The sequence below is a fragment of the Citrus sinensis genome, chromosome 2 (genome assembly GCF_022201045.2).
Source record: "Citrus sinensis cultivar Valencia sweet orange chromosome 2, DVS_A1.0, whole genome shotgun sequence".
Classification (NCBI taxonomy): domain Eukaryota; kingdom Viridiplantae; phylum Streptophyta; class Magnoliopsida; order Sapindales; family Rutaceae; genus Citrus; species Citrus sinensis.
The window spans coordinates 2,152,062-2,177,741 of NC_068557.1; the positions used below are offsets into that span (position 1 = coordinate 2,152,062).

The window sequence follows — 25,680 nt, forward strand, 5'->3', positions numbered from 1 at the left end:
GGGTTCGTAACAATCCGCCTAGTTTATAATTCGCAATGTGCCCAAGCGTACGATAGCAGAAATGATTCTGGCGGGAGTAGTGAGCGGGTAAACTATCTGTTGTCACTCTAATGGAAAAATACTTAGTTTCTCGCGAATCTGTACCTGAAAACCCTAAACGATGCAATTCAAGGTTTAAAAAAAAAATATAACTCTTAAGAATATTTAACTGCAGTATCCATTATTCTTTAATTCAAAGTTTTATTTATTTATTTTTTTTAATGAAAAGCAATCGTTGGAAGAGGAGTGTGGTTGAATTGAACGGCAGATTTGAGTCCAAGTACCGACATGACTTGTCTGCTTTGCTTATGCAGTCCTATTCTCAGGTGATCTAATTACTTTTGTCTTTTCATTAGTTTCGATTTTGGGTTTTAAGTCGTTTATTTATTTTTATTTTTATGTTACGGAAAGATTGGGGCATTTCCCCATTTGTATCATGTTGATAGAGTGCTGTGTCCGACCCACGAAGGCATTGTCAATAGTCAGGTATTGCTTCTGTTTCCCATTTTTGTTTGGTTAATTGGCAGCCTTTTTCATTTTGCGCATGCAGTTGGGTTGAATTTTTAGATTTTACAGAGAAGTCGGGCTGGTGATGTTGCAATGATTGATCACCGACGGTCATTTGGAAAGTGGGTATTGCCTTCTCTTTGTGTTGTCTTTTCTTGTTGTTGAGCTTTGAGTGTGATTAGATGATTAAAATGTAGTGATTATGGTTATGTGTTTTTTTTTTTTTTTTGTGTACTCAGACCAGGCATCTCTGCACTGGACTTTGACTGCAAGGTGAAGTGTCAAATTTGTTGTCTGTAGAACTATAATTTCTGAAATTGACAACTTCCTGCTAAAAATGCCTGTGGCTGTCGTGTTTCGTGGTTGTTTGTAATGTGTTTATGTCTTTTTCATTGGTATCTTTTTTATTTGGTTTTATATTGATATGGTTCTTCCATCACCTACAATTGGTCCATCAAAGGTTCTTTCGAGATATTATTACATTTTCAATAATCTTGAAACAATGTTTAAAGATATCCTGTAATTCTTTATTTTAGAAGGAAAACAGTGTTTGAACTTATATGGTCAATTCCTTGGAACTTTCAGCCTTCCTTTTTTATTGAATGTGGACTTTGTTTGGAGAAACATTGTGGAATGTTACTTAATTTCTTTGAACTTTTAGCCTTATCTTTTTCTTTTAACTGGTTGTGCTGACAAATACATTTTGGTTTTGGTCTTCGCTTTGAAGCTTGGCTTTTACTTTAGTTGTTGCAATATTTCTTCAGGGGATTTACTTGGTTTCTGCTACGAGATCTGGGTGCTTAACGGTGCATGACTTTGAATCTCTATATTACCAATGTAATGGAACTTTACCAGGTTAGTACCTTAACTCTTAACTTAGCAAAACTACGACTAGGAAAACTATATGGACTAGAACTAGAATAACTGTAACTGAGTCAAACTGCAGCAAGGAAGTTCTAAAGAAAGAAATATAGCTATTTCTAATAGAAAAGTAGCATTACTATGCACCCCACATCTCAAACTCTAGTTAGTGAAGGAGAAGCGAGCTCGAGTTTGGAGACCAATTGTATAGCTGACTCCATTTTCCTGTGACTGAAGAGTAGAGTAGAAAGTTCTAGTAAAATGGTTTATCTAACACACGTTTTGAAATAAGTACAAATTTTATTCAGTTGGTGGATTCTATGCATCTCAGTACTTGAGTGGTTCTAAATTTTCAGTATTACATTATTTCTATTCTAATTTTGTTTATTGTTTTGTTAGGAGTGGGCTTGAAGGAAGACCAGAGTAAACACTTACTGCACATTCCTTTGCCTCAACAACTTGATGCTGTTAGATGGAATCTGGCTAATCAAGATGAGGTTCAGCTTACATGTGTACTCGCTGTATATTTAGATTATTATGCTGATTCATTTGTTTGAGCTGGGGATAATTATAGATAGATAATCATGTAGAAATTTACCAAATTTTTGTTCTAGAATGCAACATAAAAGTCTTCATTGCACTAAAATTTTTCTAATTAGTTCTCTCAGTCAGATAAAGTTTATATGTATATGTCTAAAAATTTATGGTTACTTGTGTTTATTCCAGTTCTAACTATATTAAATTTGGTTATGCAATGTGCATTGTAGTTCAATTTTGTCATTCTTGTGTCAGGGTGAAAACTTGTTCTGTTTCTTTACCATTAATTATGCTACTTAATATGTCATTTGCTTCTACTTTAGAAACCTTTTAAAATTTTCTGACGCATTTGCTTGTGGGATCACTAATTTGCGGTCCAAAATATGTCATTTGCTTCTACAATTTTGTCATTTTTAGAGATGTAGAAAACATAATTTCTTACCTGCTCAATCATTCTATTTGGAATATTTTTGTGTCAGGGTGAAAACTTGTTCTCTTTCTTTACCATTAATTATGCTACTAAATATGTCATTTACTTCTAGTTTAGAAATCTTTTAAAATTTTCTGACGCATTTGCTTGTGGGATCGCTAATTTGCTGTCCTTATTTAAAATAAGTTTTCATAGTGAATTTCTGATCTAAACATATTTTCATTTTATTCGTTTATTCAGGTTGCTTGTGCTTCTACAAGAAGTAATGTAGTAAGCATCTATGACATTGGTTATATATCAGACGAACCAGTCGAAGTAAGTTGACTTTTCCATCTTCTTATCTGGCTTTACTAGTATATTGGAAGTAATAGTTAGTAGTTTTCTTCTACAAATCATTGCTAATGACCTCATTTTCCACTTGAATTTCTATAAACTCCCTCTCCAGCTTCCTTATCACTAATAGCATATGCCTGTTCCTTAATAAAGAATGTTTCCAAAAAGTATTTGACAATAAACATTTTATTTTTCATTGAAAATTAAGTTGAGTTATTCTTCTAGAACATGGTCCTGAATTTTCAACTATCATGATGACAGGTTTTTTTATTTTTATTTTTTACCTTGATGTAGGTCTTAAAAACAAGACGTTCTGTCACTGTTGTTGGGTCTGATGTCCAGAAAGGTCTATCTGATCTTGCTTTTAGTGCAGTTAATACATCAAGGTACTAAAATGGTTGACCTTTGTTAGAAATACCAAATTCATTCAATGAATGGACTACTCATTTAAGGTGCATATGATTGTATTTGTTAAATAAACTGTTGGCACCGAAGGTGGTACCTAGGTGGTAAATTTATACCAGAATGTACACTAGTTGCTAGAGATTGCAGTGATTAATGGTGGAAAAACTATCCCTTGGGTTAAATAACTGTTACCAAATGGAGGAAAACCCCTTGTCGTCCTCTATTGTGTAAAGCTTAGTAACAAAGAATGAACCATTTCCCAGATATTTTATAAGTATTGAATAAAGTTAAAGCCTTTTTGGTTAGGGTTATCAACTGTTTGGCCTGCAATATGTTTTCTGCATGAATGATCCTAGGAGGACCATGCAGATTTGTAGGAGAGAAATGCTGATAACATTATGCAAAGAAATGTGTACAATATGATCGGAGTTAAACATATCAAGAACTGCTATAGCAATTATGTGTTTATTATCTCTAAGGGAGTGAGGAAAATCCTGTTAAACATTAATACTGAGCTGATGGCCTCAAATGACAACACTGGATGACTTTTTATTTTGGTAGAATTGATGCTGAGGTTTCATTTTTGTGCTTATTGATTTATTTATCATGCATTAACCATGATATTTTATGCAGGGCAGGGAACCAAAGGAAAAACCACTATTTTTAAAAGTTCATTTCCAGTTTTCCTCCAAAATTGTTTATGCTGGGCACCATATAGTGTGATACCCTTATTGATAATTTTGAATATATCTATAATGATGTGAGTGAGGTACATGGCTATTACTTGGCTGCCATTTTGATAAATTGAGCAAATAGGATTAGAGTCTCTGAATTTCTAATCTAAAAGATGAGGAAGGTGACATGTAATGATTTATAGAAACATTAAATGTGTACTTCTGTTTCCCCCAATCCTCCTTCTCTCTCCCCTCCTCTAATATAGATGAGCTCATAAAACATTGTAGACCATTGCATCACCGAATAATCATTTATCACTTTTGAATATTTAAAAGTCCTAATGAAATCATTTCATATGGAGGTTATATTAAGCTCGTCTTTCCCCGTGTAGCCTTTGGTGATTTCAGCTTTCAATTTAACTGACCCATTCATGTCATATAACTACTGTCTGGTTTTAGTGTACTTATCTAATCCTTTCATTATGAGAAATAGGATTCTTATTGATCTTCTGCCCTAACATTTTTGAACTAAAGTCAATGACTGAGGATAATGGGAGGTGACGAGATGTGCCTATGCAACAAGCTTTTTGCTATTTTGGCTTGTTGACAATAATTATTTTCCCACTCGATGATCGATTTTTGTAGGTTAATTGCTTCCGATACACATGGTGTAGTAAATATATGGGATAGAAGAGTTGGTGTTCTTCCAAGTCTTGAGCTTTCGACTGGTTCCCATGGCACTCTTAATAGCATTCAATTACATGCTGAAAATCAGGTTAATTTATTGAATCCAAATATTCTTTTATTTATTGTAAATATCACTTGTTTGTTTCTAAAAATGTGCAAACTTTGATTTTTTTCGCAATTGTGAATGTAAAATTTTGTTGCATTAAGATGTTGTCCCATCTTTCATGTGTGCGACATTTCAGAGCCACCTTATGTAACAGTTTTTCAATAAATTGCAGTCAGTCTTTAGATGAGTGTGCCTATTTTATAGTTTACAAATGGATTGCTCAAGCTTGCATTAAAAGTGCTATGCCATTTCTGGGATGAAAATTGCCAATTGAAAGAGTGCAAACCATAAACCATAAGGTCAAAAAGGAACGGCACCTTGTTTTATTTAATATGGCAGGCTTATATATATGCCATGCCATGGTCCTATCAACATAGTGATTCTTAGGTCAGCTTTTTCAAACTACAATAACAATAATGAATTAGGCAGTTGGATTTTACTCTCTAGTGTTTAAGTATACTTCAAGTTCTTTCTTCTAATATCATCCATCACTTTCCTGGAGCCCTAATTACAAAAGTTCATTTACTTCAGATTATTTTTGCTGCTGGTAAGCATGGGAGCATTTATTTGTGGGATCTTCGTGGTGGAAGAACATCTGCTCCTTTTCATAATCATAAGGAGGTTGGTGGTGTTTATAGATGTATCTTTTTCCTTTATCTTGCAATGTGATAATTCAAATGAAGACGCGAAACAACTGCCAGCAGTTACCACAAAAATAAGGACAATCATATTGTGAATATTTGCTTATTGATCCCATGAGCACTAGCACTGATGTCTAAACTTTCTTGTTACAAATTGTTTCATGGTTAGCTTTATTGGTGTGCCTGTGACAGATTAGTCAATGATATTTTGATAAGCATTTGGGTTAATGTATCTTATGTAGTTGATAATATGGTTGTTTTGCATAATTGATCTCTCTCTCTCTCCTTCCCCCCCCGCTTCTTCAGGTATGTCATTTACCTCTAACATCTCTGAAGTTAGCATCAATGCTGGAAAAAATTGGGACTTTGAAGGTATGTAACTATGCACAAACGTTCTGATGCTGTCTTCAATTATTTTCATCAAGTTTACTATTGTGGATGGCAGCGAGGTGTTAATAAACTAAGTATTCCTGCTGTTCCCATTCTGCCTATTATTAGGGCAAAGAAATCACCACCTCATTAGCTTTATGGCAGGATCAGACTTCAGAAATGTAACTTAGAACATACATTTTTGGAAAGTTTGAGAATCCTAGATTTATTTTTTCTCTAATCTGAAAAATTAATGTTAACAATAATGTAATTGAGACTAGAAATATGGAGTTTTGTAATGGCTTTACTTATTACAAGATGTATTTTGTTTTACAATAAAATGATGAAGGACTTAGAGGGAAGCCAATTGGCATTTCCTTACAAAGCTAATCCATATAAATTTTATTCGAGAGTAATTTTCTATATACAAATATTTTTATACATCTATGTATGCTGTTTTGCAAATGATTTTACTTAGTATATATTTTCTCTTTTCTTATCAAAATAAAAATGTTGACATAGTTATTAATGATAGAGAGTTGGGTTATTGTATAGAAATTAATGCTGAAAACTTTTCAAATGTGAAAGGCGCTTTTTGTTGTTTCTGAATTGTGAATAATCCATTATTAGTGTTTATTGCACAGGCACAATCAAAAATTGTTTCACAGGAAATACACTCAATTGATCTTGATCCATCTTGCTCATACCAATTGGCATTCCACCTTGATGATGGCTGGTAAGTTGTGAAATGAATGTGTTTTCTTTGACTTATATATATGTGTATGTATGTATGTATGTATTCTGAACACATTTGTTCATATCTTAACACTGCATCATGCTTTGCTAAATTAACACGTAATTTTCTTAGCAGTTTTAAAATTCAACACATCATTTACAATGAATTATACAATTAAAAGACAATGTATTGCTACAGGCTGACTCACTACTAGGATTTGGAAATCAAAGTACGTTATAAAAGACTACCTGAATTAGTGAATTGTAGAGGTTAATGCTACCCAACAAGAAATCATATATTTGCTAGAATCTTTCTGCAATTCTGAGGTTTTAGAATTCTCTTTTTCTTCAGCTTGTTGAAACATAAAAGAACATGTTGATCCAGAATGAGCTATAGAGGATGGTAAAAATTGATTGCTCCCTGTGGCTGGAGAATATCGAACTAGGAAATTATTCATAATTTTTTGTTGGCGTGTCAAGCATTTCTGACTTATTTAGCAATCAGGCACACATTTAGTTCTTGTTTTGAACTGTTTTTTCAAACTCTTGAAACACTTGCTGACAACTTCGACATTCTTCGTAATCTAACATTTTGACTATGTCATGCCAGTGATAAAGGTGGAGAGACAAATTGGCATTATCTTATACCGTCTCTTTTTCATAGCCAGTATAATCATGCAATACTCTAACTTCGTGATGTTTCAAAATTTGATTGTTCATATGTACAAGTCTTAAATTTTGCCCTATGAAAGTTATGATTAACTTTCAATGTTTGACATGTTTATCAAAGGTTCTGCTTGTTTCTTATTTATATAATTAGATTTATCACAGTGGTTGACTTAAGTTGTTAGCAAATGATAATATGAGATGATATGTTTCTATCATAATTCATATGCTTCATTTTAATTAAAATCTCCCTTACTTATTTTCCATGTGATGCAGGTCTGGCGTTTTGGATGTTTACAATTCTCGAGTTAGCCATGTTCATTGCCCACCTCCAGCTTGGTTGTAAGTAGAATTCAATAATGTTTAGGATTGCCATATTTTTTCTGTAATCATTGGCAACTTTAATAATTGTGTAATTACTGTCCTCGTCTTTTTGGAGTAATTAGGAGTGATTCCAACAATTCAGCTGATCAATTACACTTGCGAAAGCCATCATGGTTGTCAACAAATTCTGTAAGTTTTTTATTTTATTTTATTAATGATTATTATCATTGATTTACCTTTTCCTCTGGGGATATGTTTATGTATGGTATGGGCATGTGTTTTACATGGTGGTTGAGCACAGAATTTGCAAAGAAGTAATTTGCAAAGAAGTATGGTTAGCTTCAAGCTTAATTACAAAGATTTTATAGGACATTGCATATCTTAACATTTCTCGTCATTGGTAAGTAACTAGTGTAATGTCTCCATGAAGAGAATGAAATACTCATTTCTGGTTATTAGCTGATTTTTATTTAAGCTCAGCTCAAATCTCTTTTTTGTTTGTATTGAAATCAAGCATGAAATTGAACGCTATAGATTTTGATATATCTATATAACTGGCATACCATAAACTATTATAAATGTACATCACTTCACCTCAATTTCAAGTTCAAATGACTTGATATCTGATCATGTCTTTTTGTGCTGAGCTTGCTCATTTTTATCACATACATGTTATCTGATCTCAACTTTATGCCCTCTTGAGGTCTAATCTTTCTTTTCATTTCAAGCTGGGCTTTGAAAGCCTATTTAGTCATCTTGACTCTGCTCATCGTCACCGCTATTTTCTCATGTGGGAAAGAGTCAGTTTAATTTCTTTATTAATAAAGCATTTTTAACTAGAAGAACAGCATTTCTCTTGCCAATTTGAGGTGAAGCATGGAAACAATTTTTTCATTAATTGTACACTTTGGTTGGAAACTTAGTTTTGTAATTTTGCCTTTCGTGTTTGAAGGCAAGTCATATTCCAAAGTTTTCTCGCTTTAGGTTTCGTCAAAAATTTACAATTCTAGCCATTTTTATAATTCCACTGGAAAATGTGCTTCGGCACCTCCCTTCAACCAATTATAACTTTGTTGCCTTCGAATGCAGATCTATGCGGTTGGATCATCATCTGACCATGGCATTCATCTTTTAGACTTCTTCCCAGGCTCCAGCTCTCCCAGCCACGTGGACTACAAGTAAGAAACTATGTCAAATAGCTAACTTATGTTATGTGGCAAAAATACTTCCCAGGGATTGACGACCTGATTTTAATCCTGCATGGATAAGAATACCCAGAAAAAAAATGTTCTCATTTTTCTTATTGCTTGTATCCTTCTTTCTAGTGAGGATATAGAGAGCCTTTCTGAGAGAACAAAGCTCAAGAAGGAAAATAGATTTGTTCCACTATCAGAAGGTGTTACTGCATGTGTCACTCATCCTCTCAATAATACCATCGTGGCTGGAACAAAGGTTTGTGGTTTTGTAGAATCTACTTTGATAATATTTCGTCCAGGATAACAGAAATGCCATTGTTGAACTCCTTACGCAACTTCCTTAAAATTTTATGAACTGCCATTTAGATTTCACTAGTGGCCAAGCACACCATAACAATACAGAAAAAGGCTTGCTCACTTTATACTTGCTTAGCAAAAATATTGTTGCATGTGGTAGTGAATGTCAAGCTCCAAACGATATGAGTAATTTACCCTTCTGTTTGACGATGAATATTATCGTTAGGGTTATGCTATGAAATTTCTACAGAAAGATTGTTTTCACGATAATGGGTCTTTGAACAAAAGTTTAGGCTTCTGTTTCAAGCATGAACATATCACTTTTCTTTAATATTTTGTTTGCAGAATTCATCTTTGCTGGTCGTATCCCAGAAACAACAGTGCACCAGTGATTCAATGCTAGAGCAATGAAGAAGCTGGAGAGCATAGATCCTATATTTCCCAAAATAAACAGCTTACTAGAAGTCTAGAAACTAACTGCAGAAGCACTTGAATCTCAAAACGGTTTACCATTATTTTGGAGGCAACCAAACAACAACATAGCTTAATAGTTTGGAGCTGCTGGTTATGGATGTTATCAGTTTTAGGAGACCAAGCGCTGCTTAAGAGTTACAAATTGTAAATAGAGCTGAAATTAGAGTGAAACAATGGCCTCTTGCTGTGTTGTCAAGTAACTTTTAAGTATGCTAATGACAAACTTAAGTACGCGTTAACCATAAATGCAGGTAAGAACACGATCTTGAATGAGTTGATTTGTTTTAACTAGTACACCCATGGACCGTAATGCGGAATCTGGATTTTATTTGCCATCTATTCAAATGAAAATTTATTCTCCGGTCCAAACCGGGTTCACAAAATTCGGAAATGTTTTTTGGCCCTATGTACTAAAAAAGCATTAAAGAGGCAAGTTTAGAAGAAATGATTTTGGAGGGAATAAAGAGTAAACCGAAAAAATATAGTGTCATTATGATTTATGAGGGGTAAAAATTTAAAAAAAAAAAAAAGAAAGAGAGAGAGAGGTGATTGTCTGTTGGAATCACTAATGGAAAAATGCTATAGTTCCGCGCAAGAATCTGTATCTGAAAACCCTGAAAAGTGCATGTTAAGGAAAAATAAAATTTAATCTATTTACCTGGTATGAGAGAGATATTAGGGGCTGGAACAGAGAAGAGGGGAGGAGTGTATAGTTTGATTGAATGTCGAGAATGGTAATGAGTGAGTGGAATCATTTTGTCCATGTGGAAAGTGAAGTTGATGAGAATGCAAATTACTCTCTCTCTCTAATCCTTCCTACCAAGGACCCTGAAGAGGAAGCTTTCCTTTGCCTTTTAGATCTCTCCTACATTTATGTTGCTCCATTTTTGGGATGACTTATTTGTTTATAAATGATAAATTTGAGATGATATGTTTCTGTCAAATGCTTCTGATTAAATCTTCTTGCTTTCCTCATTTTCCATGTGCAGGTCTGGTGCCTTTGATGTTTACAATTCTCGAGTTACCCACATTCATTGTCTTCCGCCGGCTCCTCTGGCTTGGCTGCAAGTAGAATTTGAACGTTCAGAATTACCACAATTTTGCTAGAACCATGGGCATCTTGTTTAATGCTTGTGTAACTACTTCCTTGTCCCTTTGGAGTAATTAGGAACCTTCCAACAATCCATCCAATTGCGAAAACCATCGTGGTTATCAACAAATTCTGTAAGTAATTTATCGTTGATATCATCTTTTTCACTGGTAACATGTTTATGCTATGGTGTGGGCATGTGTATCACATGGCTGTTGAGCATATAATTTTCAAAGATATTATATGTGGCAACTAATTAGTGTAATGCCTCCATGTAGAGAATTTATTACCTGATTTTATTTAAAGCTCATCTCAGACCTCTTGTCCGCTGGAAAACATGCTTGAGTGTCTTCCTTCAGTCAAATATGACTTTGATGTCTTCTCATGCAGATTTATGTGGTGGGATCATCATCTGACCATGGCATTCATCTTTTAGACTTCTACCCGGGCTCCAGCTCTCTCAGCCTTGTGGACTAGAAGTAAGAAACTACCTGAAATGGCTAACTTACTTTATGTGGAAATAAGGCTTTCTAGGGATTGATAGGATTGATATCGCCATGATCCTGCATAAACAAGAACACCCAGAAAAAGAGGATAGATAAGAAATGTCATATGTATATAATTTCCTGTGTTTTGCTCATGTTTTCAAATGCTCCCCAGTCTTGAAGTTCTTTTTCTTATTGAGGAGTATCAGCGAGCAGGTGCTTTGAGTCTTTGTCTCTCTTTGACAGCGTCTGTGTTCACATTTTTCTTGTTGCTTGTATCCTTCCAGTGAGGATATACAGACCCTTTCTGAGATAAAAAAACACAAGAAGCAAAATAGATTTGTTCCACTATCAGAAGGTGTTACTGCATGTGTCAGCCATCCTTTCAACAGTACCATCGTAGTTAGAACAAAGGTTTGTGGTTTTGTAGCATCTGCTTTGATAATATTTCTTCCACGATAGCAGATATGGCATTTTTGAACCTCCTTCAGAAAAACTGCCGTTCAGATTTCACTAATGACCAAGTGCCATCATAACAATACACAAAAGGCATACTTGTTTAACAAAAACGTAGTTGCATGCGGTAATAAATGTTGAGTTCCAATTGATATAAGTGATTTATTCTTTTATTTAATGATGAACATTATCTATTGGTTATGCTATGAAATTTATGCAGAAAGAAGGATCATTGACACCTAAAAGAGAGTTAAAGACAAGACATTAAAGAAAAGTGATAGCCTAAACTTTTGTGACTGCATTTCTGTTGGTTGCAGAATTCATCTTTGTTGGAGGTAACCCAAAAGCAACAGTGCACCAGTGATTCAATGCTGGAATGGAACAATGAAGAAGCTGGAGAAGTGATCCTATGGTTTCCAAAATATACAGGCAGAAAGGAAACTAAATATTTATAAGTACCTGAATCTTGGATTGAGCTTACACTAGAAGGTTTACCACATTTTTTGGAGAATTACTGGTTGTAGATTTTGTCGATCCATGTCAGTTTTAGGAGCACAAGCACTGCTTAGGGCAATTGAAAATAGAGCTGAAACCAGAGTGAAACAATGTCCTCTGCCTTGTAGTAAAGTATGTTGAGTATCTGCTAATGACAAACTCCTAATTTATTGACTGGCAACTGTAAATTGTTTAACTCTATTCTTTATTTCCTTGTTTGATGATATTAATTAGCTTTATCTCAGTTAAAAGACAGTGATTGCTGCTTTAAGAATGAAAACTTATGTCAGCTGTAAAGAAAGAACAAATAAGCTCTAAGAAAGTAAAGGGAAGATAGAAAACTGAAGAGCAAAACTTCTTGCATTCACTTGATAGGTTTTCAATATTCATTGTGCATTTGCTTCAGTCAATTAAGAATTTACAACCACAACCGGAGCATCCAATTACAAAATCATCTGGATACACATTGACTTCCTCTATTATATGTTGATTAGGTCATAAGATATTCAGCAGGATTGAGAAGAGCTACAGCGCCTCGTTTGTGACTTGAGAATTTTTTATAAACTCCTAGCTTTTGCTCACTTTCCGCAGCTGCCAAGTGAAAGCTTACCAAGAGCTTTGCACAATCCCTGTTACATGGAATATAACATGTGAAGTTAGAGCATATCACTTGTCTCAGTTACAAATTAGAGCCATGAGCAAATACCATGCTACATGAGCTTACTGATATGCGCCACTTAACACCAGAAATCAGTAACCAAATATAAAGGATACTACAGTAAGAAGAATTACAGATAATAATGGAAAGGGGACATTACTTTAGTTGCTCTTCACTGTAGCCTGTGTGGTGCTTCAAAGTCTCAGTCCAAAGAGGGCTCTTGTTAAGGGTGCAATGTGCAGCGTATACAGATGCGGCAGCAAGCATGGACGGGCAGTAACAAATGACAGTGGGATAATGGCTGATACCTAGTTCGGCTAGGAAAAATACCAGATTCTCCATCTATGTTGGACAGAAATGTCAATCATTTAGTTTGAGTTATTGCACTATAATCAAAACAAGACCAAGATATTTGCAGCACCTCCTGATCAGGTGAGACAGAAGCCTTGACATATCGAACTAGGAACACATAAGGCGTAGGAACTGTTAAATACCACCCCAATTTCTCCAAAATTGCTTTCTCCATGACAAGTACCTGTGATCCAATGTAAGCATAGTCTGATATGCAAATGAAGTCATTAACCTGCAAAATCAAAGCCAATCAATGAGAATTTCTAAATACTTTGAAACTAGTAGAAACAACTTAAAGAAACAAAAGAAGGAAGAGAAAAGAACTAGTAGAAACAAAAGAAATTTTGAAAGATACCTGTGGAGCCCATATTTCTTCATACTTGCATGCAATGAGCATTGAGCTAATGCCAACTAGCTGAAGCTCCCTCCTGTTCACAGTTTTCATGGAAAGATAGCGATCGAGTATGTTTACAGTAAGATACAGGGTTTCAGGCATTAGTTTAAACTTGTTATGAACTTCTATCAGCCAGTCAACAAGGATAGTTCTCATCTTAGCATTGATATTTGCCTGTGAGACCATGTAATCGTGCACTCGACCCTCTTCCTGCATAAAAGTTTCCCATTATAAGAAAGAGGCCGGAACTACTGCTGAGAGTGAAAAGTATAAAAGGAACATTACTTCTGTGAGCTTGTAGAACATGTAGATATCATCAACATATTCAACAACTGCCAAATCGTCATTAACATCTGGTGCATCAATGTTTACTATCAAATCCTTTGGCTTGTCAGTGATTCCACAAGCAGCCTAATACAAATAAATTTGGAAAAGACAAAGATAAATATCTTATTGAAGAATCTTCATAATCAACAAAATAACCCAAGAAGAACATCATCAAAACCACCTTGCTTCTAGCAGTGAGAACTGAAGTGAATGTCCTGTCATTCCTCCTCAGGGACCTTTCCTTTGAGCTCTGCTCCCCAACAGGTTTAATTTTTTCGTTTTTAGCTTCTACTTCTTTAACGTTCTCTTCTTCATCAGAGCTTATCACAACTAAGTCATTGTTGGCAATTTCAGATGCCTTTTTTTGAGGTTCTGCTGGCTTCTTTACAATTCTACCTTTTTTGGTGGCTGCAGCTACAATATCATCAACCACTACGAGCTGCAAAAAAAAAAAGCATCCGGTCCATAAAATGGTCCAATTATTAATGCCTCCAATTACCAAGATTCTAAAGATAAAAAAGTTTAATATAACTATAAATAGCTGCATATTACTACCTTGTTCTTGTCTGCTGCTGCTTGCAGTTGTGCACAAAAACTCCTTGTCATGGGGCGAGAGATCTTCCCCTCCACAACTGGAAGCGTCTCCATATTGCCAATATCACAAAGAACTCGTCGATTCTGACCTTGTGCTGGCTCATTCTTCATCTTTCCTCTTCCTAGAAGGCAAAAACAAAATAAAAAGAGAAGATTTTTAAACAACATTCCACTGAAATGAGACCTAAGAAAAAAAAATGCAAAGAAAAAGATATAATCTGGTTTTAGAAACATAATGTGATCAAAATAATCCCAGATGCTCTAGTAAATGTCAGAATTCAGAGAAACTTCCATAATTTGGAAATTGACGAACAAAGAATCATTTAAAAAAGAAACAGGATGATAATCTTAAGAACAATACCCAAATCTTTGGAATTAAACAAGCAATAATTAAAAAATCAATTTTTTTAATAAAATCTACGTAAAAAAATTTACACTGAGAGAGAGAATGAAAATTGATATTAGAACAAGCAATAAACCCCTAGAACCCTAATGAATGATACACGCTAAAGCAAACAAAAGCAGACGAAAATATTATCAACCATCATTTAATAAAACAAAACAACTGGGGATCAAAAAGAAATAGTACCCAGAAACACATCAATGCCCATTAATGAAAAGTAAAATCCCTAAACTGAATCAAAATATAACGAATCACTTACCCATAAAATCCAAACAAATATAGTATCAAGCAAAAATAATGCCTTTGGGTACCATTAAAGAATCAAAAGAGAAAAATCATACCCATTAAAGGAGGAGGGGACGCACAAGTAATTAATGAAGAAAATAAATTGAGACTAGGAGAAGAAATTAATTAACCTTTGGGTTGCCTTGCAATAACAGCATTGGCTTCCATTTTCAATTCTTGGTCACAATTTCCACACACTGTTACTCTGCTAAGTCTGGTAAAGAATGAGGGTTTTTAACTTAAGATGATGGCTTGTTAATGAATTAAAACAACTTAGCCTTTTGAAAAAAAAAAACTAACGGTCATATTTTCAATTTTCGAATCGCCGCCGTTTGATGAGTGCTTGCCAAAATAATCACACGGCTAATATCGCTTTTAACCAGCCATGGGCCCCCAGCCCAGTTAGCCCGCCCAATCCACTTTAGTGAATAGTGATAGTTATTCAAGCAATCAAGTTTTTTTTTTTTGGGCAAGTTTGATATTCAATTCCAAACTATAACAATAATTTATAAAAACATAATCTTCAAATTTCAGAATTAGAACTGTGAAGAGGCATGATTGGGTGTTGAGAAGTTTTGTTATCTTTTGTGTAATTTTGATCTTCAGAATTTTTAACTATTTGTAATTTTTTATTGATTGAATTCCTTTTTATCTTTTTTAAAATACTGTTTTTTAGGATCGGTTCGATATCATTTTGTGGAATTTATTTTTATTTTCATTTCGAAATACAAATATAGTACATGGTCAGCGCACTGTATTGAAAAAATAAATTGTTAAATAAATAATCACTACATGCTGTCCCAAAGTAATTAATTAATGATAATTATGGATATTTCTATAATAATAATTTAATTAGGAATTAATAACAATGTACCTTACTCTTCTTAATTTGTCATTAGTTTAAAAATATATAATATAGGCCTCATCACCTGCATAGCTCCCTGATATAATATCTAACTTACATATAATATCTAATATTTTTATTTTATACGGTTAATAATATAACTTAGGTGTGCGAATGCCATCACAAGCTCGGGTATCCCTCCGCCATATTTTGCTAAAATTCATTCTGAAACACTAAATAATCGAACAGGGCCCCACCCAAAAATTACGTTCCTCCTGTTACTAATAAGGCCCCATTTTATTTATCAAAAAGGCCCTTCATTTTATAAATAATAAAAATATTAATAAAAAAGGGGTAATTTTTAAAAACCTCCCCTGAGGTTTGGACTTGTTGCAAGTAGATGGCGAGAATCTATTTATTTGTAAAAAATCCCATACCGTCAGTTAATTTTAACATTGACCGTTAGTTGACTGTGCAAAGACAATATTACCCTTAACAATAGTTTGTAGACTGACATAACTAAAAAAAAAACTAAAATTATTGGCTATTTTACCCTCTTTAAATTATTGATATTTCCTTAAAGTTCCTACAAGAAAGATAAAATTAAAAACTTGAAAAATCCTCTTTAAATTATTGATATTTCCTTAAAGTTCCTACAAGAAAGATAAAATTAAAAACTTGAAAATGAAATAGTCATAATCTTTACCTATGATATTGTAAATCTTTGGAATTTACAAGGATAAAATTGTCAAAAAATAGGATTTGTGCTTTTCGCGCCAATAATTTTAGTTTTTTTTTTTAGTTACGTCAGTCTACAAACTGTTGTTAAGGGTAATATTGTCTTTATACAGTCAACTAACGGTCAATGTTAAAATTAACTGACGGTAGGGAGTTTTTTACAAATAAATAGATTCTCGCCATCTACTTGCAACAAACCCAAACCTCAGGAGAGGTTTTTAAAAATTACCCATAAAAAAAGTTATATATGTCATAGCTTATTCTATTATCATGCATAATTATTCAAAAAAATTAAAAATTGATACCTGAAATCTAATAAAAACGTTGCATCTCATAATACAGGAAGGAGAAGCTTAAAATAATTTTTTAATATAATTTTAATGGTAATTATAAAAAAGTATAACTTATATTTTTTAGCCTACGACCTTAATTTTCCTAGGCCTTATTATGGTCTACGAAAACAAGTTGTTAAAAATGCTTGTTTTATGATATGAAAAAAATTGAATCAAATCGACCGGTTCTTAAACCTCCACATCAAAAGTTTGAGTTTAATTGCGCTACTATTTAAATTGAATAATAATAGAATTTTCAAAGAATATTTTAATATTTTTATCTGACGTGTTGAACTGGCATTTATTTATGAGTGATGATACAACTATAAATTTTTATATAAATTTATTTTATACAAACTGACGTGGCGTTAATTCATTAATTGAATAAAAATATAAAATAATAAAAATAAATTATGTGGGCCAAATGACATTTAATTCAACCAATTTTATCATGCCACGTAAATTTATAAAAAATAAATTTATATAAAAATTAATGACTATATCATTACACTTTATTTATTATACAATCAATTTAAAAATTTGTAAAATTATTTGTTTCTAGATTGCACCACATGCTACTATCACTTCAAACTTAATAATTCGGAATGTGTCATTACTCAACATTCACTTTTACGACTTTTTTGACATTAGAATTCAATTCTTTTTGTTTTGTACATATAATTTGTTTTCTGCCAAATTAATCTTTAACAAATATCTTGTAGAGATCGTACCGAAGTTAGAGGCGTTCACTAGCCCACCTCCCCTCCTCTCTTTTCTTTTGAATCAATTTTCACGTGTGGCACAGATTTAAACGATAATTGAACGTCTCTGATAACAAATGCTGGCCATTCGTAGAATCGTAGCCCATCCACATTTAAACGAAAATATCTCTGACATTTCGTGGACATCTCTATTAAAAATATCTCTGACATTACACTCGACAAACTTATTAATACAAAAAAAATCTATGATTTTGTCATCTGTGGTATAGATTTATAGGTTGATTGATACGTCCATGGTATATATTTTATGTATTTCATTATCAAATGCTGGCCGTTGGGACCCTATCTACATCTATTTATGGCCAGTTATGCCATTACAAATTATCCCCTCATCAGATATTTCGTTAAAATTCATTCTGAAACACTAAAACTAAATAATCGAATATGGGTTTGCGGGTCAATGATGCCAGAAGCAATGAGAGTGCAATTATCACTTGTTTAGTTTCTGTGCTTGCCGTGGTTTACTTCGCATGGAATGTGAAAAAATCAAGGAAAGCAAATGCTAAACTTCCACCAGGACCTCGCGGCTTGCCTGTAGTCGGATACCTCCCATTTCTCGGAACTACTGACTTGCACAAGAAATTCACGGAATTATCCGGAGTTTATGGTCCGATCTTCAAGCTCTGGCTCGGAAATAAATTATGTGTAGTGGTGAGCTCACCTTCCCTAGTTAAACAAGTGGTTCGTGATCAAGATACAACATTCGCATACCGTGACCCGCCGATCGCTGGACTAGTGGCCACCTTTGGTGGCAATGATATTGCATGGTCCAATTACGGTCCCGAATGGAGAAAGTTGCGCAAATTTTTTGTGGGCAAGATGATGAGTAACGCAAGCCTTGATGCTTGTTATGCTCTAAGAAAACAAGAGGTTAAAAATACTATCAGGGATTTGTATAACAACAACAACAAAATTTGCAAGCCCATTGACATTGGTGAATTGTCGATTTCAACACTGGTATGTGCTATGCAGAACATGCTGTGGGGTGAAGCGCTTGAATTAAAAGAGAAAGGGACCACTATTCTTGGGGTTGAGCTAAAATTTAAGCTTGCAGAACTCATGGTGCTACTGGGAACACCGAATATTTCGGATATCTTTCCAATGCTTTCATGGCTCGACATACAAGGTATAGAGAGGAGAGCAAAGAAGATTTCACTCTGGTTTGAAAATATTATAAATTCTACTGTTGAAAAGTATAGAAGCAAGGACTTTAATGTTGAAGGTAAAGAAAGAGCAGGGGAAAATTTTGAAGGATCAAGGAACAAGAACTTCTTGCAGTTACTATTGGAGCTTCAAGAAAATGAAGACGGTTCTTCCTCAATTAGCATGAACCAATTTAAGGGCGTGCTCGCGGTATGTTAAGCAACTAGCCACGAACAGTTGTATATTTGCATGAGTGACGCTTTTCAACTTTTTTTAATTTTTTAAATTAAAGTTTTATTGTAATCTTTTGAACAGGATATAATTACGGGTGGAACCGACACCACAACTACGATGGTGGAATGGACAATGGCAGAGTTGATGCAGCATCCACAAGTCATGAAGAAAGTTCAGGAAGAATTAGCTCAAGTTGTGGGCATGGACAGTTGTGTTGAAGAATTTCATTTGCCTAAATTGAAATATTTAGATGCTGTGGTGAAAGAATCGTTTCGTCTGCATCCTGCATTGCCTTTATTAGTACCACGCAGAGCAAGTGAGAGTGGCAGCATTGGTGGCTATACCATTCCCAAAGATACAACTCTTATGTTGAATGTTTGGGCTATCCACAGGGACCCTCAACTTTGGGATAATCCCTTAGAATTTCGACCCGAGAGGTTTCTGAATGTTGGTGTCGAGAGTAAGTTCGATTACTCAGGTAACAATTTTCAGTACTTGCCATTTGGTTCTGGTAGAAGGATGTGTGCTGGGATTCCTCTAGCTGAGAGGATGCTGATGTTTGTTCTGGCTTCGTTATTGCACTCATTTGAGTGGGAATTGCCAGCTGGCACAAAGCTAAACTTATCTGAAAAATTTGGGATTGTCATTAAGAAAAAAGAGCCTTTGGTTGCTATTCCAACACCAAGACTATCCAATTCAGAGCTCTACCATTAAGACAAAATGATTGTGATGATTTTGTGAGTATCGGAAGATTTGTATGTTATTTCAAGTTCAATCGTAATAAAATATTTCAATAAAAGTCCTCCGTTGCTAATTTTTTTTTCAACGGCATAATCTGTCATCATGCTTGTGTTTGGAGCTACTTTGAAATAATTTTTGAATTACAATTTATAAATATTTACATTTTAAAATTTTATGAGAGTCTAAATCTATACACGTTCAATAAAAAATTTCCTAAAAGTTTTAGGATTCAAAATTCTATTAAAGTATAGATGAAACTTTTATACCTCCTAATTTTTTGGTCTATTCTACGAGTTTAAAGAGGAGATATTTCTAGAGCTAGTAAAAAGAGTTACCTGATTGTTTTCGCGTTATGTCATTTTTTTATTGTGTTAAATTTAATTTGACTCAAATATGACCCATTTAATAATCGTGTCAAAATATTAAAACTTAAACTTGACACGGAAAATAACTGGGTGACCGAAAAACCCATTTAATGATTAGGTAACTATGTCACTTAATACGACATAACCCAATAACTCGTTTAATACATATTTAACATAATTTACATTGTACATTGTACATTGTACACCATTTTGTCATAAATTACACTATTTTATATTTCTAAATAATATTATATATTGATATTGTATAAAAAAAAATCAATAATCTCAAAATTTGTACACCTCCTAACTTTTAAAAATAAATAAAAAACTAATTAATTAATGTTTATTTTATTCATTAATATATCATAATCCTACATGTGTTTTATTTGTTATTTTTTTTATTTAAAAAGATAGGTAGGTGGATGAAACTCAAATAAATTTTTAGCCTATCTTGATCTTTCAAGTTTCTTATTTAGGTGGCCAGCTAAAGAAAATTACTTAAAAACTACTCCATCAATTTAACAAATTTTATTTATTTATTTAATGGAGGTGTAGAAAATAAAAGTATCTTCAAGCACATTGCAATAGTGAAAGCAATGTACCGGTGTTGCAACATAAATGAACCTTGATAACCTATCACATATTTTAAGTTTTAACATTGGTAGTTCACGGATCAGTTTCTACTTCCACGAACAATTATTGAAGGAAATGAGTTTTTTTTTTTTAATGAATATTTATAGACCCCGATTAAATATTCGAATATATAATAAAAGAGAAACTGACATAGAAATGAGAAAGATATTTGGAGGAGGCAAAAAAAAAAAAAAAATGCAACAGACAATTAGATCAGCAACACAATTAACTAATTAATTCATCTATACATCATAATCCTATTTGTATCTTCTTCCTTCTTCTAATTTACATATAAATTTGGTTAGATAAAACATATTTTAATACTCGGTCACAATCGGTGGATATAGAAAATTAATTTAGAGGGGGTAATACCATAACGAAAAATAATGATTCATAATTAAAATCAACCCCAACATCAAAACTTATTTACAAGATCACCCCCAGTCAAAGGTAATTTTTCCTAAAAACTAACACGAAATTAAATAAATTTAACTTTTAGTGGGTTCAATTGCCCACGCATTCTGAACGTAGATCCACCCCTGGCCCCGACTGAAGCATTTTTTACAATATGTACTCTGTTTATCAGCGGGAACAGCCTTCCACCTTAAATTAAAATTTTCACTTAAAAATGATTAAGGTTAATGAGGTTAGTAACAAAAATGAGTTTAATTAGAGAATATTATAAGAGAAATTCTATTTTTTGACTTTTAATAAATTAAGATATATTAAAATATTATTAGTTGGTGGTGGTTTCACGTCAAATTAAGACGTGACACCTTACTTATGAGGTGGAGACAATCGGCTTAAACTATTTTAACGCATTTGAAATTTGCACTAATGGCTATCATTCTTTGTCCAAATTAATACGATAATTAATAACATACAAAAGTCAAGAAAATGAAAATTTATCCCAATTAAAACACTTTCTGGCTGCATTTGGCTGTTTCCATTTGAAGTTAAAAACGACAACGTTTCTTTCGTTTTGTGGGCGATTCGATTGAGCAGGCGCCACTAGCTAGCTGGCTTCCAGTGCTAGTGTGTGACGATAGAAGGCTAGTGATTTCACTTTCACATTTTTTTTTATTATTTTTTTTGGGGAATCAAGATAAAAGTCAAGAAAATGAAAATTGGGCTGTTTCCATTTGAAGTTAAAAACAGCGTTTCTTTCGGGGCGTCAATTTGATATTTGAATGGACAGGCAAGTAAGAAATACATTTCCTTCATAGACAGTGACAACGAGGACATCAAGCCACATCATTATAGTTTGTAGCCCATCTACATTTAAACGATTAATAAACAAGATTAGGTGTGCCACTGCTATTATTAATTATCCCCTGATCATTATAGTTTCTGAAACAGTAAAACAAAACGAAATTGAATACATCAACGAGACCGCAATTATCACTTGTTTAGTTGCGGTATTTAACTTAATTTTAATATAATATATTTGTTAGTTAAACTTTTAATAATCAAATAATTTTGATTTAAAAATAAAATTATAGAAATTATTAATTATTAAAAATTCACAATTAAGGGAACGTTCATCAAACACACATAGCTATTGTTTTCTCTATATATTGCAGTGTGTACGATATTGAGGGTTGAAGCCCCAAGCATGCTCTAAAATCCAGATAATAATTAGATCCATGCAAAATATTCATCGTTGTATCAGCTGATCAGTTGGTGGTGATGAAGGGTGTTATTGGCGGAGCTCAAAGTTATTATGTGCATGTTGGGTGGATATCTCTATTGAAAATATCTCTGATATTTCACTCGACAAACTTGTTAATATAAAAAAATCTATGGTTTTGCCGTCTGCATACTGTAGAAAATTTTGTCTCTACGTTAATCTAAATGTTTGAGGTGATTAGAAATTGCCTACTATATATAAAGGGAAATAATTTCTAGGTTGATTGATACATCTCTATTGAAAATATCTCTGACATTTCACTCGACAAACTTATTAATATAAAAAATCTGTGGTTTTGCCGACTGAATAATGTAGAAAAATTTGTCTATGCATTAATCTAGATGTTTGAGGTGATTTATACATCTGTGGTAAAGATTTATAGGTTGACTTATACGTCTGTGGTATAGATTTTATGTATTTCATTACAAAATGCTGGCCGTTAGAACCCTTTCTACATCTATTTATAAGATTAACGGGTGCCAGCTATGCCATTACAAATTATCCCCTCATCAGATATTTCGTTAAAATTCATTCTGAAACACTAAAACTAAATAATCGAACATGGCTTTGCGGGTCGATGATGCCAGCAGCAATGAGACTGCAATTATCACTTGTTTAGTTTCTGTGCTTGCCGTGGTTTACTTCGCATGGAATGTGAAAAAATCAAGGAAAGCAAATGCTACACTGCCACCAGGACCTCGCGGCTTGCCTGTATTCGGATACCTCCCATTTCTTGGAACTACTGACTTGCACAAGAAATTCACGGAATTATCCGGAGTTTATGGTCCGATCTTCAAGCTTTGGCTTGGAAATAAATTATGTGTAGTGGTGAGCTCACCTTCCCTAATTAGACAAGTGGTTCGTGATCAAGATACAACATTCGCGAACCGTGACCCACCGAAGGCTGCACTAGTGGTCTCCTATGGTGGCAATGATATTGCATGGTCCAATTACGGTCCCGAATGGAGAAAGTTGCGCAAATTTTTTGTGGGCAAGATGATGAATAACGAAAGCCTTGATGCTTGTTATGCTCTAAGAAAACAAGAGGTTAAAAATACTATCAGGGATTTGTATAACAACGACAACAAAATTGGCAAGCCCATTGACATTGGTGAATTGTCGTTTTCAACATTGGTATGTGCTATACAGAACATGCTGTGGGGTGAAGCGCTTGAATTAAAAGAGAAAGGGACCACTAATCTTAGGGCTGGGCTAAAATTTAAGCTGGCAGAACTCATGGTGCTTGCGGGAACACCGAATATTTCGGATGTCTTTCCAATGCTTTCATGGCTCGACATACAAGGTATAGAGAGGAGAGCAAAGAAGATTTCACTCTGGCTTGATAATGTTATAAATTCTACTGTTGAACAGCATAGAAACAAGGAGTTAACTGTTGAAGGTGAAGAAAGAGCGGGGAAAAATTTTGAAGGATCAAGGAACAAGAACTTCTTGCAGTTACTATTGGAGCTTCAAGAAAATGATGACAGTGCTTCCTCAATTAGCATGAACCAATTCAAGGCCGTACTCGCGGTATGTTAAGCAACTAGCCACGAACAGTTATACAAGCACAGTTGTATATTTGCATGAGTGATATTTTCAACCTTTTTTTTTTAATTAGAATTTTATTGTCACCTTTTGGACAGGATATAATTACGTCTGGAACCGACACCACAACTACGATGGTGGAATGGACAATGGCAGAGTTGATGCAGCATCCACAAGTAATGAAGAAAGTTCAGGAAGAATTAGCTCAAGTTGTGGGCATGGACAGTTGTGTTGAAGAATTTCACCTGTCTAGATTAATGTATTTAGATGCTGTGGTGAAGGAAACATTTCGTCTGCATCCTGCAGTGCCTTTATTACTACCACGTAGGGCAAGCGAGAGTAGCAACATCGGTGGCTATAACATTCCCAAAGATACAACTATTATGTTGAATGTTCGGGCAATCCACAGGGACCCTAAACTTTGGGATAATCCCTTACAATTTCGACCCGAGAGGTTTCTAGATGACGGTATCGCGAGTAAGTTCGATTACTCAGGTAACAATTTTCAGTACTTGCCATTTGGTTCTGGTAGAAGAATGTGTGCTGGGATTGCTCTAGCTGAGAGGATGCTGATGTTTGTTCTGGCTTCCTTATTGCACTCATTCGAGTGGGAATTGCCAACTGGCACAAAGCTAAACTTATCAGAAAAATTTGGGATTGTCATTAAGAAAAAAGAGCCATTGGTTGCTATTCCAACACCAAGACTATCCAATTCAGAGCTCTACCATTAAGACAATGGTTGTGATGATTTTGTTAATTTCCGAAGATTTGTATGTTATTTTAAGTTCAATCGTAATAAAATATTTCAAATAAGAGTCCTCCGTTGCTTTTTTTTTTTTTTCAACGGCATAATCTGTCGTCATGCTTGTATTTGGAGCTACTTTGTAATAATTATGTTTGAATTACAATTTATAAATATTACATTTTAAAATTTTATGAGAGTCTAAATTTATACACGTTCAATAACCCGCTTCATACATATTTAACACAATTTATATCATACATTGTACACCCATTTGTCATAAATTACACTATTTTGTATCTCTAAATAATATTACGTATTGATATTATAAAATATATATATATATGTTTATCAAAAGACGATACCATTCAATATATATTGAAAAGTGAACAAAGAAAATTTTCTTATGGTTTAAAAATATTATGAATTCTGCTGTTGAACAGTATGGAAACAAGGTCTCTGTTGTTAAAGGTGAAGAAGCAACAGGGAACAATATTGAAGGAAGAAATTTCACATGTTTAGTTGCTGAATTTGCCGCTGTATTCTATCGGTAGCAAAAAGATTAGAGTTTTTATTTTTCTCTATTAATGTTAAGTCAATTTTCTATAACAAATTCGGTTGAGTTTAATTGTGTTACAATATAAATTGAATGATAATAGAATTTTCAACGAATATTTCAATATATTTGTTATGCGATGGATTTTAAAATTTATAAAATTATTTGTTACTAAATTGCATCATATGCTAAAATCACCTGAAACCTAATTCCATAACTAACCCTTTATTTTTAGTCTCAAGAAATCTTGTAAGAACAAAATTCTTTTATAACAAAACTTTTACAACACATTAATTTGTAACTCATTCCTGTGCGAGAATCACTCTCAATTTCCTTCAATTGCTGTTGAACAATCATCTGCTTATCAAAATTCAAGCATAATCTTTTTTTTTTTTTTTTAATTTCTTCATCATTCTTTTGAAAAAAAAATCAGGATATGCTGTTAAATTTTGAAATAAATTATCTCAAAATAATTACTAAGCAGAAAAAACAAAGGGGTTTAACTAGGCTATGCAC

The 25,680-nt window shown here is 33.7% G+C and overlaps 4 protein-coding genes across 5 annotated transcripts; 3 read left to right on the forward strand and 1 right to left on the reverse strand.

Moving 5' to 3' along the window:
* Positions 1 to 34: 34 nt before the first annotated feature.
* On the forward strand, positions 35 to 9,556 carry LOC102623138 (hypothetical protein). The gene is made up of 18 exons (XM_025093642.2): positions 35 to 172; positions 269 to 365; positions 451 to 525; positions 616 to 668; positions 786 to 819; positions 1,311 to 1,401; positions 1,807 to 1,904; positions 2,615 to 2,689; positions 3,002 to 3,093; positions 4,432 to 4,561; positions 5,111 to 5,200; positions 5,527 to 5,592; positions 6,234 to 6,325; positions 7,267 to 7,332; positions 7,437 to 7,503; positions 8,404 to 8,492; positions 8,640 to 8,766; positions 9,153 to 9,556. The coding sequence occupies exons 1-18, from the start codon at positions 111 to 113 to the stop codon at positions 9,216 to 9,218; spliced, it is 1,470 nt and encodes a 489-aa protein (XP_024949410.1). The 5' UTR covers positions 35 to 110; the 3' UTR covers positions 9,219 to 9,556.
* Positions 9,557 to 12,127: 2,571 nt separating this feature from the next.
* LOC102623620 (G2/mitotic-specific cyclin S13-7) lies at positions 12,128 to 15,095 on the reverse strand. Of its 2 annotated transcripts, none has more exons than XM_052435118.1 (8): positions 14,951 to 15,095; positions 14,093 to 14,253; positions 13,719 to 13,976; positions 13,496 to 13,621; positions 13,172 to 13,420; positions 13,001 to 13,048; positions 12,626 to 12,807; positions 12,128 to 12,436 (listed from the first exon to the last, which is right to left on the reverse strand). In XM_052435118.1, the coding sequence occupies exons 1-8, from the start codon at positions 14,985 to 14,987 to the stop codon at positions 12,298 to 12,300; spliced, it is 1,200 nt and encodes a 399-aa protein (XP_052291078.1). In that variant the 5' UTR covers positions 14,988 to 15,095; the 3' UTR covers positions 12,128 to 12,297. The 2 variants fall into 2 exon arrangements, with proteins under 2 accessions (XP_052291078.1, XP_006493656.1); XM_006493593.4 differs by having other exon boundaries at positions 12,132 to 12,436; positions 12,887 to 13,048.
* Positions 15,096 to 17,786: 2,691 nt separating this feature from the next.
* Positions 17,787 to 19,718, forward strand: LOC112496318 (flavonoid 3'-monooxygenase CYP75B137-like). The gene is made up of 2 exons (XM_025093634.2): positions 17,787 to 18,868; positions 18,974 to 19,718. The coding sequence occupies exons 1-2, from the start codon at positions 17,900 to 17,902 to the stop codon at positions 19,604 to 19,606; spliced, it is 1,602 nt and encodes a 533-aa protein (XP_024949402.2). The 5' UTR covers positions 17,787 to 17,899; the 3' UTR covers positions 19,607 to 19,718.
* A 3,005-nt stretch (positions 19,719 to 22,723) lies between these two features.
* On the forward strand, positions 22,724 to 24,797 carry LOC102630520 (flavonoid 3'-monooxygenase). Its single transcript, XM_025093635.2, has 2 exons — positions 22,724 to 23,851; positions 23,965 to 24,797. The coding sequence occupies exons 1-2, from the start codon at positions 22,883 to 22,885 to the stop codon at positions 24,595 to 24,597; spliced, it is 1,602 nt and encodes a 533-aa protein (XP_024949403.1). The 5' UTR covers positions 22,724 to 22,882; the 3' UTR covers positions 24,598 to 24,797.
* The last annotated feature ends 883 nt before the right edge of the window (positions 24,798 to 25,680 follow it).